Genomic DNA, 11,003 nt, shown 5'->3' on the forward strand with positions numbered 1-11,003 from the left:
CAACGAACACGAACTGACTGACCTCTGACTCTCACCTCTTCGCCCAAATCGGACATATTACAGAGTCAAGGGTAAGGAAGACACACACACACATCGTCATGATAATATATTCATCATAATAATAATATATATAATCTTTTTCATTCGGGAGATCGTTAAATACAGGAAGCGAAAGGATTACACTATATACAAAGTTGGTGAAGTCATGGAGAGAGAGACTCGTGGCGTAGCGAAGGGTAGTCTTAGGGTCCGTCCGAAGTGATGTTGTCAGTGGCTCCAGTCCTCCTAGGGCACGCCGTAAGAGGTGGAGGGGGAGCTGATGCCGTTGCTGGGTACTCCATACGACGTTGAAGGAGCCCCGTTGCCGAAGCCGTTACCGTTGGAAGGCGCCCCGTAGACTGATGAGGGAGCGCCGTTGCTGACCCCGTTGCCGAAGCCGTTACCGTTGGAAGGCGCCCCGTAGACTGATGAGGGAGCGCCGTTGCTGACCCCGTTGCCGTTACCTAGGGCGCCATTAGAAGGGGCTGAGTAACTGGCAGATGGAGCGCCATTGAATCCATTGCCGTTCAGAACGCCGTTTCCGTTCCTGCCGCCATTTGATCCATAGCCGTTGGCACCGTTCCTCCTGCCATTTTGCCTCCCGTTGCCATTGAGGCCATACCCATTGATGCCATTGCCTCCGTTGCGTCCGTTACCGTTACCGTTGGCACCATACCCATTGCCTCCATTTCTGCCATTGCCGTTGCCATTACCGTTGGCACCATACCCATTGCCTCCATTTCTGCCATTGCCGTTGCCATTACCATTGGCACCATACCCGTTGCCTCCATTTCTGCCATTGCCGTTGCCATTACCGTTGGCGCCATACCCGTTGCGAGCACCGTTGCCATTCCTGCCGTTGCCGTTGCTGCCATACCCGTTGAATCCATTAAGTCCATTGAGTCCATTAACGGGGGCGGTGTAGCCATAGCCGCCGTTAGCGCCGGGTTCTACACCAATGAGTTCGTTGACGGAGTAGAACTGCTCTGCCTGAAGACAGTCAAAGTTGAACCACCAGTCACAGACGAGGTACTGCTGGTTGAAGATGGTGCCGTTGGGGCAGAGGAAGGAGTCCTTCTGGCGCCGCAGGGCGCGGTCCTGGCAGATGTGGAACACCTGGCATCCTGCCTCAGGTGCTGTGTCGGCGTAGTAGCCTGGCACGGCCTGGGCGTCGCAGTCGAAGCCGGTGTCGGGCACGGAGGCCAGCACGGGGTAGTCCACGCCGGGCACGCCGCCCCCGGGGATGTTTTCACCAAGCTCCTCTAGGGGGTCTACCCCGTACCCGCCGTTGGGCACGCCGTAGGTCGCGCTGGGTAACCCGTTGCCATTGCCGTTGAAACCGTTGCCATTGTAGCCGTTACCGTTGCCGTTCAAGCCGTTGCCATTGATCCCGTTTCTTCCTGGTGCACCATACCTGCTGCTGGGGGCACCATTGAACCCGTTGCCATTACCATTGAACCCGTTTCTACCTGGTGCACTGTAACCGTTGCTGAGGGCACCGTTGCCTCCATTAAATCCATTTCCGTTAAACCCGTTGGCGCCGCCGTTGAAACCGTTGGTGGGAACGCTGTAGGAGTTGGAGGGTGAGTGGTCGGCAACGGCCGCTCCCAACACGGCTGAGAACACACAAAAGAAGATGGCATCACTCAGGATATACGTCAATGATCTGGGTTGTTGGTAAGGAAGAGGTGTTGAACAGACCCTTTATCTGACGAGAATTACCATCTAGCTATAGCTGTGTCTTCTAACATCTGGCCATATCTGTGACTCGTGCAGACGGGAAGAAGGGTGGTCACTAGGAGCGACTTTACGTTGGCTGGACTACTTTTGTCTCAAGTTTCTCTAAATAAACTTGTTATTTGGGCTGCTCCTGGGCTGCATCTGTGACATGGACTACATCTGTGATTTCAGCCTGTATTAGTTTACATCTGTGACTGAAGCCAGACCTGGTTACTTCTGTGACTCAGCTACTCTGACTAAGTCTGTCACGTGGGTTACGTCTATGACCTGGGCCCATATGTGACTGGAGTTATTCTTGAGCTACAAGTGTGACCTGAGCTACTCTTTGGCTACATTTGTGACTCAGAATACAGCTCTAGTTGTCCCTTTGACTGGCTACCCTCTGGCTCTATCTGTGACTTTCGCTCGTCACTCCCAACATCTGTGACTTATATGACACAGGCTCTTGTAGACGCGACGATAAAAGTTCGGTTAATATTTCATCTCTCCTACTCGACAGTTTTCTATGCAGCTCGAGGTACGAGAGGTTGCCTAATATCTCAACTCTTTCACTTCTCTTTTTCCTCTGGTGTTTAATATACCTAATCTAGATGAAACTTTGTATGCTTCTCTGCCCATAGGTGATTCTCTTTCATATGATGTGTCAGAGAGGAAAGTGACGGACATGCCCAAAGTAAGAAGCAGACGCAGTGCAATGGTAAGCCAATTTTTTCCCCTGACTGTACAATGCCATACAGAATATCGACAGGAATAGTGTTTTAGTGATAAATCTGACACAGACAATGACATCTGATTTTTGAAACATATAAATCTAATGAAAAAACAGATGTATATATATAGGGAACTGCAGAATTTTTAAAGTTATTGGGGATATTATAATTATTAATGACTGTGGGATATATACAATTATACGAGATACATAATTCATAGATAAAACTTAGAAATACCGTATAGGGGATATTCTGCTAGACAGTGTGATATATGATTAAGATACGGAGATGACTAGAAGCTGACGACAAGGCAACTTCTATAATTCCAAGGCATATACGATTATAGTAGCGACCCAGATATATAAGGAATCCTATATTAGTCTACTGTATATGTGAGTATGGCAGGTAGAATAGACAGTGAATTTAAATTATGCTTGGAAAAATAACCATGTCTAAATACTGGAACTTTTACGTATTTTCTAACAATAAATACGAAATATGCAGAAATTCTAAACGTAAATGTAATGTATATAAGAAAACAGATAGATATAGATAGATAGACTGAAAGGGGGGGATTTTAAGTCCTCAAATACAGTGATAAACTCGATTACATGACAGAAATATAAGGTAGTAAAGAAAATAAAAGCAAAAATATAAGTTAGTGAGTTTCAAGCGAGAGTGAAGAGTAAAAAAACTAAATGTGCAAAAAAAAAATATTGAAACACCAAAGACTAAAAGAAAATGAGAAAAAAGAAAAATATAAGAAAGAAGGAATATTAATAAGGATATATAATGGTATAAAGTTGAGCAGCAAAATTAGAGTTAAATAATGAAAAAACTAAGAAAATGGTTGTGTATGTGGTTACGAAAAGGAAAAGTGAAAATGTGTGTGTGTGTGTGTGTGTGTGTGTGTGTGTGTGTGTGTTTTACCGATAAGGAGAAGGAGCCTCATGACTGTAGGTGGACGGGAGGGAGAGAAGTAGAAGAGTGTACTAAGACGCTGGAGGTGATGATGGTGAGGATGGTCACCCGCCTCCCTTATATACCCACACCGCCTCCCTACGTCCCTCCCACACACTCCTCCGACCCCTCCCACTCTTCCTCCCCCCCCTCCCCCTTTGTTCCCCTCGCCGAATAGACTCTGCCTCACGGAAAAATGCCCCTCTTCATCTTGGCTTCTTCTCTGCATGAACGTATTCTAGGTCGTGCTAAAAACGCGCAATTTTCTTTAGGCTTAGAATTAAAGAAAGAATTAGAAACAGCTCGCATCATCCCTCCAATAACTGATTTATTTATTCATTTTTTTTTTAATCTGGCGGAACTGGATAACCTGTATGATTTAAATATATATTATTCTAGTCTTGGCTACCAGGTCGAAATGAGTCTCCTTGGTTACTAGTCAAATTCATGCCTCCCACCTGACTACACCTGGCCATCAACTGAGATAAAAAGGGTTAATGAAGGCTGTATCTATCCCCCCCCCCCGTTTCGAAAAATCCATCCTGAGCTGAATAAAATCGTCCGGAGAGAGAGAGAGAGAGAGAGAGAGAGAGAGGAGCACATCGAGGTAGAAAGTGAAAAAGTAAAATGAGAGAGAGAGAGAGAGAGAGAGAGAGAGAGAGAGAGAGAGAGAGAGAGAGAGAGAGAGAGAGAGAGAGAGATGATCACATCGAGGTAGAAAGTGAAAAAGTAAAATGAAAGAGAGAGGGGGGGGGGTTAAGGAGGCTCCGTAACACCTCTTCCTTAGCGATTTGTTTTTGGTTTCGGCTGGTTAATATCAATCGGTATGGATTTATAATGGTAGTACTGGAATGATTTAAACGGCACAGAAAAGTAAGGATAAATAAGCAAAATAAATCGCTTAGCAATAGGCGTTAGGGAGCTTCCTTAATGGGGAATACGGGCCCTGGTGGCTTAGTGGGTTGAGGCGCTCCAGGTGGATGTGGACTAAAAGGGTTTGAAACTGAGGGTTGGCTGGACTTTACTATAATATAATGCCGCTCAGGGAAGATCGACTGGTCACTCTCTCTCTCTCGTATCGGGCCCCTACGCTGCTGATGGTGCATTAAAGGAAAATAACATAATAAAAAGGACGAAGACACAGACAAGGCAATGCATACTGACTTTGACACCATTATTATTATTATTATTATTATTATTATCATTATTATTATTATTATCAACAACATAATTATTACTGCTATATTATTACTGTTGTTATTATTATTATTATTATTATTATTATTATTATCATCATCATCATCATCATCATCACCATCATCATCATCATCATCATCATCATCATCATTAAGGACAGGGCAGCTCTTGTACAGCCTTCCACCTTTTCAAGTCTATATTACGTCACAGAAAACAGCTCATTATAACTCCACCACAATCACGTTATTTTCACTACGGTTTACATAAAAAAAAAACTTGTAATATTTTGACACAGACCTCGAACGAAAAGTAAAGAGAGACACAATACGGTTCGCTTTACTGGCAAATTCTGATGATTGTTTTCCTGCTGTCTGTGTTTTACTTTTTCCTGTTTCTGGACCGTAATTATTCTTTTCAGGTGTTTGGGGGGAGTGAAGGTATTGGCGGAGGAGGAGGAGGAGGAGGAGGAGAAAAAGAAGACGAAGATGGTGACGTTGAATCTCCTATATTTCCAATCAGTTTCGGCGTGGTCTTCATTTCGGCCACTCTCTCCTTTCACACACACACACACACACACACACACACACACACACACATCATTACTCTGACCCCGAAATAGATGGCTAGTGACCTCTCTCTCTACCGTAAGGAGTTCTTCTGACCTATTTCCCTCACCCTCACCCCCACCTTCACCCCTCACTCCCTCCCTCACCCTCACCCCCCACCCCCACCCTCATCTGCCAAAGCCCTGACCTCCCGTATCATTTAACTGGGGCCTCATATTGATCATTGTACACCGTCTCTCTCTCTCTCTCTCTCTTGGCGTGGTCGACCTCTCAGCTAACCTTTCCTTTTTTCTTTCAATCGGACGAGCAATTACCGTCCCGAATCTGTGTTTGTCGAAAAGCTACACCCACTTGCCGGCCCTGAAGCTTTGTGTAGTGGGGGTGTATTGAGGGCGGGATGGTGTTACGAGCTATACTTACACTCACTCACTCCCTTACTCATTCACCCACTTACTCACTCACACACTTACTCTCCCACACTCCCCCTCCCTCCCTCCCTCACTCACTCACTGATGCAGGGTTGACTGTGTTGCGGGGAAGCTATAATATAAAGGTAGGTACATCTCACCTGGTATTTACAAAAAGACCAAACTTTATAAATACTCTGCATATTAAAGAAATAGACGACAAACAGATAAATATGTAAAGAGGCTAAAAACATTAATAAAAACTAAGCATATCAAAAAATTTCCTATATACACACGATTAAAAAATATACTGATATCCGCACCAGAAAGTCTTTCCTGGAAAAGTGAATACCCGGCACAGGAAACTGCACGGAAAGTTTCTGGCCGCCATTATCTTTTAACATAATCATCACGCAATATAATAGAGAGAGAGAGAGAGAGAGAGAGAGAGAGAGTCGTATATAGATGTATGTATGAATGTATATACAGTTTCATCATCATCATCATCAGTCACTGCGAGTCCACTGCTGAACAAAGGTCTCCCCCAACATTCTCCGTGAATTCCCTGACTGAGGCAATCTCTGCCAGGTTTTCCCAGCAAACTGTCTTGCTTAGTATGCCTCTCACTGCCTACAACCTCAAGCCATTAAGTGCAATGGGTACAGGCGTCTCGAAATGAACGAATCTTGAATCCTTCATCAGTATCTTCCGGAAAGGACGAATTATGCTGTCAATAAGAGCGGAGTTCTTTCTTTTCTGCATAAAAAAAAACACATACACACATTCTTCATTCTCATCTTAAATGTCGGGACCAACTGCCTAGCCCCGGGCTCCTATGCTCCTCATGGGGCAATGTAGGATTGGATGATGGATGGATACACACTCTCTCTCTCTCTCTCTCTCTCTCTCTCTCTCTCTCCGCATTCCTACTCTCAGTGTCGCCTACATTTTATCTGGCATTGAAACACGAATTTCCCGAATTTTACCCCGACAAACACGATCCCACAATCTGTGTCCGTAGCATCTTTTTCTCGGCGATTTATTATCCGCAACAGACCCAAATCCTCACGTCATTAATACCGTCCCAACATCGAGACATTATGCATCAAAAACATACAGGTGGATATTAAGATGAACTGTGCAGAATAAATCGCTAAAGAAGAGGTGTTACGTAACGACATTGATAACACCGTAACAAAGGGTTCTATTACAGAGCTAGGCGGAACTGATAAGGTGATAGGTGGTGATATGTCTTTATTTCAGACAATTGTTATCACCGCTGCTCCGCTTGTCGTAAAAGTCTTTGGGATCACTGCTATATTACTACTATTATTATTATTATTATTATTATTATTATTATTATTATTATTATTATTATCATCATCATTACCTCTTCCCGGCTTACGATGGAGTGAGGCAGTGTCCAATAAGCAAGAAAGCAGTACAACATAGGAAGAACCCACTACATAATCCACAGTGATATGGGCCACACACTCACTCACTCATCATCCTAGCTCATGGAATCCTGGATCTACTCACAGGGCTAACCATCTTATTTTTTTAACCTGGTATTTTGTACTCTCTCTCTCTCTCTCTCTCTCTCTCTCTCACACAAATACACACACAAACCATCAGCACCTTTTGGGGTATTATGTAATATCTCTCTCTCTCTCTCTCTCTCTCTCTCTCTCTCTCTCTCTCTCTCTCTCTCTCTCTCTCTCACAAATACACACACAAACCATCAGCACCTTTTGGGGTATTATGTAATCTCTCTCTCTCTCTCTCTCTCTCTCTCTCTCTCTCTCTCTCTCTCTCTCTCTCACTCACACACACACACACACACATACACAACCCATTCATAACGAGTATAGTCTCTCTTCCCTCACATACCATCAGTGCCATCCTTCTCACCCACATATAAGAAAATTAATCCCTTAAATTTCTATGCCCTATAATTCTGCTGCTACTACTACTACTACTGTTACTACCACTACTACTATATACCTCTTCACTATACAAACCAAACCATTCTTAACCCATTCACAATCTGTCCTATCTCTCCCATACTTAATATAATCCATTCCCCACCATACCATCATCATCTTCACCCCCATGCTTGAGCTCCCCATAATCGCCTACTGCCCGCGACACCCCCCCATACCCCATACTCCCATATTCCCCTTTCCCCATACTCCCATACCCCTCCATACCCTGCGTCCGGTGGGGCCCCTCCATCTGAATATTTATGAATGTTCTGCGCCCATTACCACGAAGCAACTTTCTCCCCTGCACACACACACACACACACACACACACACACACACACACACACAACCACGAAAAAAACACACACATGCATGCTTTGTCGCTCTCAGTCTAGGTTCCTCTATCCATCTATCTATGTACTATGTTTATTCCCCCCCCCTCTCTCCCTCTCTCTCTCTGGCCTCACGCTCACCAATTATAGAGCTTCAACCAACACGGGTGAGCTCCATAATTACGTCCAGCCTAACACAGAGCCGCTCCATTACACCACGCCATAAGAAGATTAGTATCAGATTGAGGAGGATAGGGAGCGATAGCAGGTCTGGGGAAGAAATATAAGTGGATTGTGTTAACCTGAAGCACACGATTTTAAAACAGAGGAAGATGGTGAAGTCTAGGAGGTACGTAACATGAATAAACGAATTAACAGAGAATGAGTAAAGGAGTAAAAATCAGAAGGGAGTCTTTGTGTATCTATCTGGTGGTGGGCTTTTTATCTATTACACATTATACTTACGTACACACTATATTCTTCATGTGTGTGTATGTGTGTGTGAATATGTGAGCGTGTGTATGTGTGTGTGTTATAGTGCAAGCGTGTATATGTATGTCACGTGTGAGTAGGTGTGTAGTTGTATATTTGTTCATGTGTGTGTGTGTGTGTGTGTGTGTGTGTGTGTGTGTGTGTGTGTGTGTGTGTGTGTTACAGTGCAGGCGTGTATATGCATGTAAATGCGTGTGAGCATATCCGTGTAGTAGTATATTTGTTCATTTGTGTGTGTGTGTGTGTGTGTGTGTGTGTGTGTGTGTGTGTGTGTGTGTGTGTGTGTGTGTAAAATTGAGGGGTGTCTCGTACTTAACCTACTTTGTCTATTATTTTGGCTAAAGTCAGACAATTCAACAGAAGAGAAACTAAGGCACTGAAAATGTAAAAGAAAAAGAAAGAAAGAAAGAAAGAAAGAAAGAAAAGAAAAACAACGAATGCAGAGAGAGAGAGAGAGAGAGAGAGAGAGAGGAAAGAACCCACATCCAAACGCCTCACTACACCACCAACACCAAACACAAGTAAATATATATATACAAACTCCAGACTACTAACGAGCCAAACTAAGCTCACTAATCTCAGGTCAATTATTCCACTCTAATTACATCTCTACTGAGTCTCTCCCGTGTCTGGAAATCAATGGGAGATCTTTTATGGAGGGATTTAAAATAGACAAGGTGGGCTGGTTGGATGCTGGTGATGACCACATAGAAAACGGGGAGAGAGAGAGAGAGAGAGAGAGAGAGAGAGAGAGAGAGACGTGGTGTAGCTATGGGGGGGCAAATTAAATCGCTAAGGAAGAGGTGCTACGAAGCCTCTTACGCCACGTCAAATATAGGTCTCAGTGTAGTAGTAGTAGTAGTAGTGGTGGTAGTAGTAGTAGTAGTAGTAACAGTAGTAGAAGTAGTTGTAGTAGGTAGAAAGAAATGAAGTGGCCTTTCCTACGTTTAATAAATTTCGTCTGGCAGTAGTAGTAGTAGTAGTAGTAGTAGTAGTAGTAGTAATAATAATAATAATAATAATAATAATAATAATAATAATAATAAAAGTCATTACTTCAGGTTTTCTATACCCCGTTTACCCTAACCTGTCAAGAATCCCTAAATCCTTCAAGCGCATTTCATCGTTTTGTCTAAGTGGAGGGCAAATTTGACTGGTAACCAAGGAGACTCATCCCCACCACATAACTAAGCTTTAATTTTATACAACCATGACTTAGTATTTAGGTTTCACGATTTAGCATAGTTCCGTCAGACGTCAAATGTTCCCTAACTGGAAGGTGGATTTGACTAGTAACCAAGGAGATTCATTCCCACCTCACAGCTATGGCTTATGAGAAAACGACTAAGCTATTTCTCTTACTGACCAAACAGAATACAACAAACTCCACACACACCTCTTGGGGAATCGAACTCACGCGCGTGCAGACAATTACCCACGAATAACACGCTAATGATGCTGCTTGGGTGATTAATGGACAGGTAATTAGAAGAGGCCTCCATCTTGAAAGCTAATTTTCTCGTTCGGGTAAGATTTTGTAATTTGATGTGGGTGATTTCTAGATGACAGGTAACTAGGACAGGTATACCCCCTCACCTGGCATTTATTTATTTATTTATTTATTCAGTTAGTTATTTGTGAGTCTAGGAGCATGAGAGTGTGGTTGTGGTGGTGGTTGTGGTGGTGGCGTGGTTAGTCTGTTAGCTTGATTAAATTCGTGCCTGAGGTGGTTGCGCCATAGACTCACATATACGGTCCACACTGCTGCCCCCCCCCCTTCCCCTCGCGTGATGTGTGTGTGTGTGTGTGTGTGTGTGTGTGTGTGTGTGTGTGTTTAGACTGTCCCATATTTGCTTCATGCTCTACAGCCATTAAAAAAGAAAAACGAAAAAAAAAAGTCATCGTATTGAAGGGACTTAAAATACATACATACATGCATACATACGAGTACATACATACACACATACGTACATAAACACGACAGAATACTTTAACATAATAATAATAATAATAATAATAATCATCATCATCATCATCAGTAACAAGCAAACTAAATCACCAGGTAAGAGATGTCCACGAGTCCTCCCCCCCACCTCTCTCTCTCTCTCTCTCTCTCTCTCTCTCTCTCTCTCTCTCCAGAATACAGAAGAAGGATGAGAGGAGCGAGGGAGCATTCTAAGTTCACCACAACACACCTGGTTTGGGCTATAAAATCTCAGGAGAGAGAGAGAGAGAGAGAGAGAGAGAGCACACACCTGTAGCTTGGGCTAATTAATCTGACAGGTAAAGCGGGCAGGTATAATGGGTCACGCGCAGCCTTGACCAACGCGCAGGGTATATGGATGCCTTCATGCCCCGCTCTCCTTACACGTCGACTCAGGTTAACTCATCATCATCATCATCATCATCACCGTCATCATCATCATCATCATCATCATCATCATCATCATCATCATCATCTTAGTCCTCGTCATCAATAAATCAGTCTCAAAATTATAGTGTATGAATTCGACACTAGAACCAACAATGCGTTTACTCTAATCTGGCTAGTAACCAAGGAGACTCATTCCCAACT

At 43.7% G+C, this 11,003-nt stretch overlaps 1 protein-coding gene across 1 annotated transcript; it reads right to left on the reverse strand.

Annotated features, from left to right (window-relative positions):
• Positions 1–285: 285 nt before the first annotated feature.
• On the reverse strand, positions 286–3,441 carry LOC145407948 (uncharacterized). The gene is made up of 4 exons (XM_080278772.1): positions 3,420–3,441; positions 1,454–1,655; positions 818–1,348; positions 286–625 (listed from the first exon to the last, which is right to left on the reverse strand). The coding sequence occupies exons 1-4, from the start codon at positions 3,439–3,441 to the stop codon at positions 286–288; spliced, it is 1,095 nt and encodes a 364-aa protein (XP_080134898.1).
• Between the last annotated feature and the right edge of the window lie 7,562 nt (positions 3,442–11,003).

This window comes from Coenobita brevimanus, chromosome 8, assembly GCF_032717465.1.
Source record: "Coenobita brevimanus isolate Jiangsu-jjx chromosome 8, ASM3271746v2, whole genome shotgun sequence".
NCBI lineage: Eukaryota > Metazoa > Arthropoda > Malacostraca > Decapoda > Coenobitidae > Coenobita > Coenobita brevimanus.

Excerpts from the sequence above, each read along its gene's own strand:
- LOC145407948 (XM_080278772.1), bottom strand. The coding sequence starts at position 3,441 with ATGAGGCTCCTTCTCCTTATCG. Across the intron at positions 1,349-1,453 it reads AATGGTGCCCCCAGCAGCAG|CGCGACCTACGGCGTGCCCA; the intron begins GTATGGTGCACC and ends CGGGTTACCCAG. Across the intron at positions 626-817 it reads GGCAGAAATGGAGGCAACGG|GAGGAACGGTGCCAACGGCT; the intron begins GTATGGTGCCAA and ends GCAAAATGGCAG.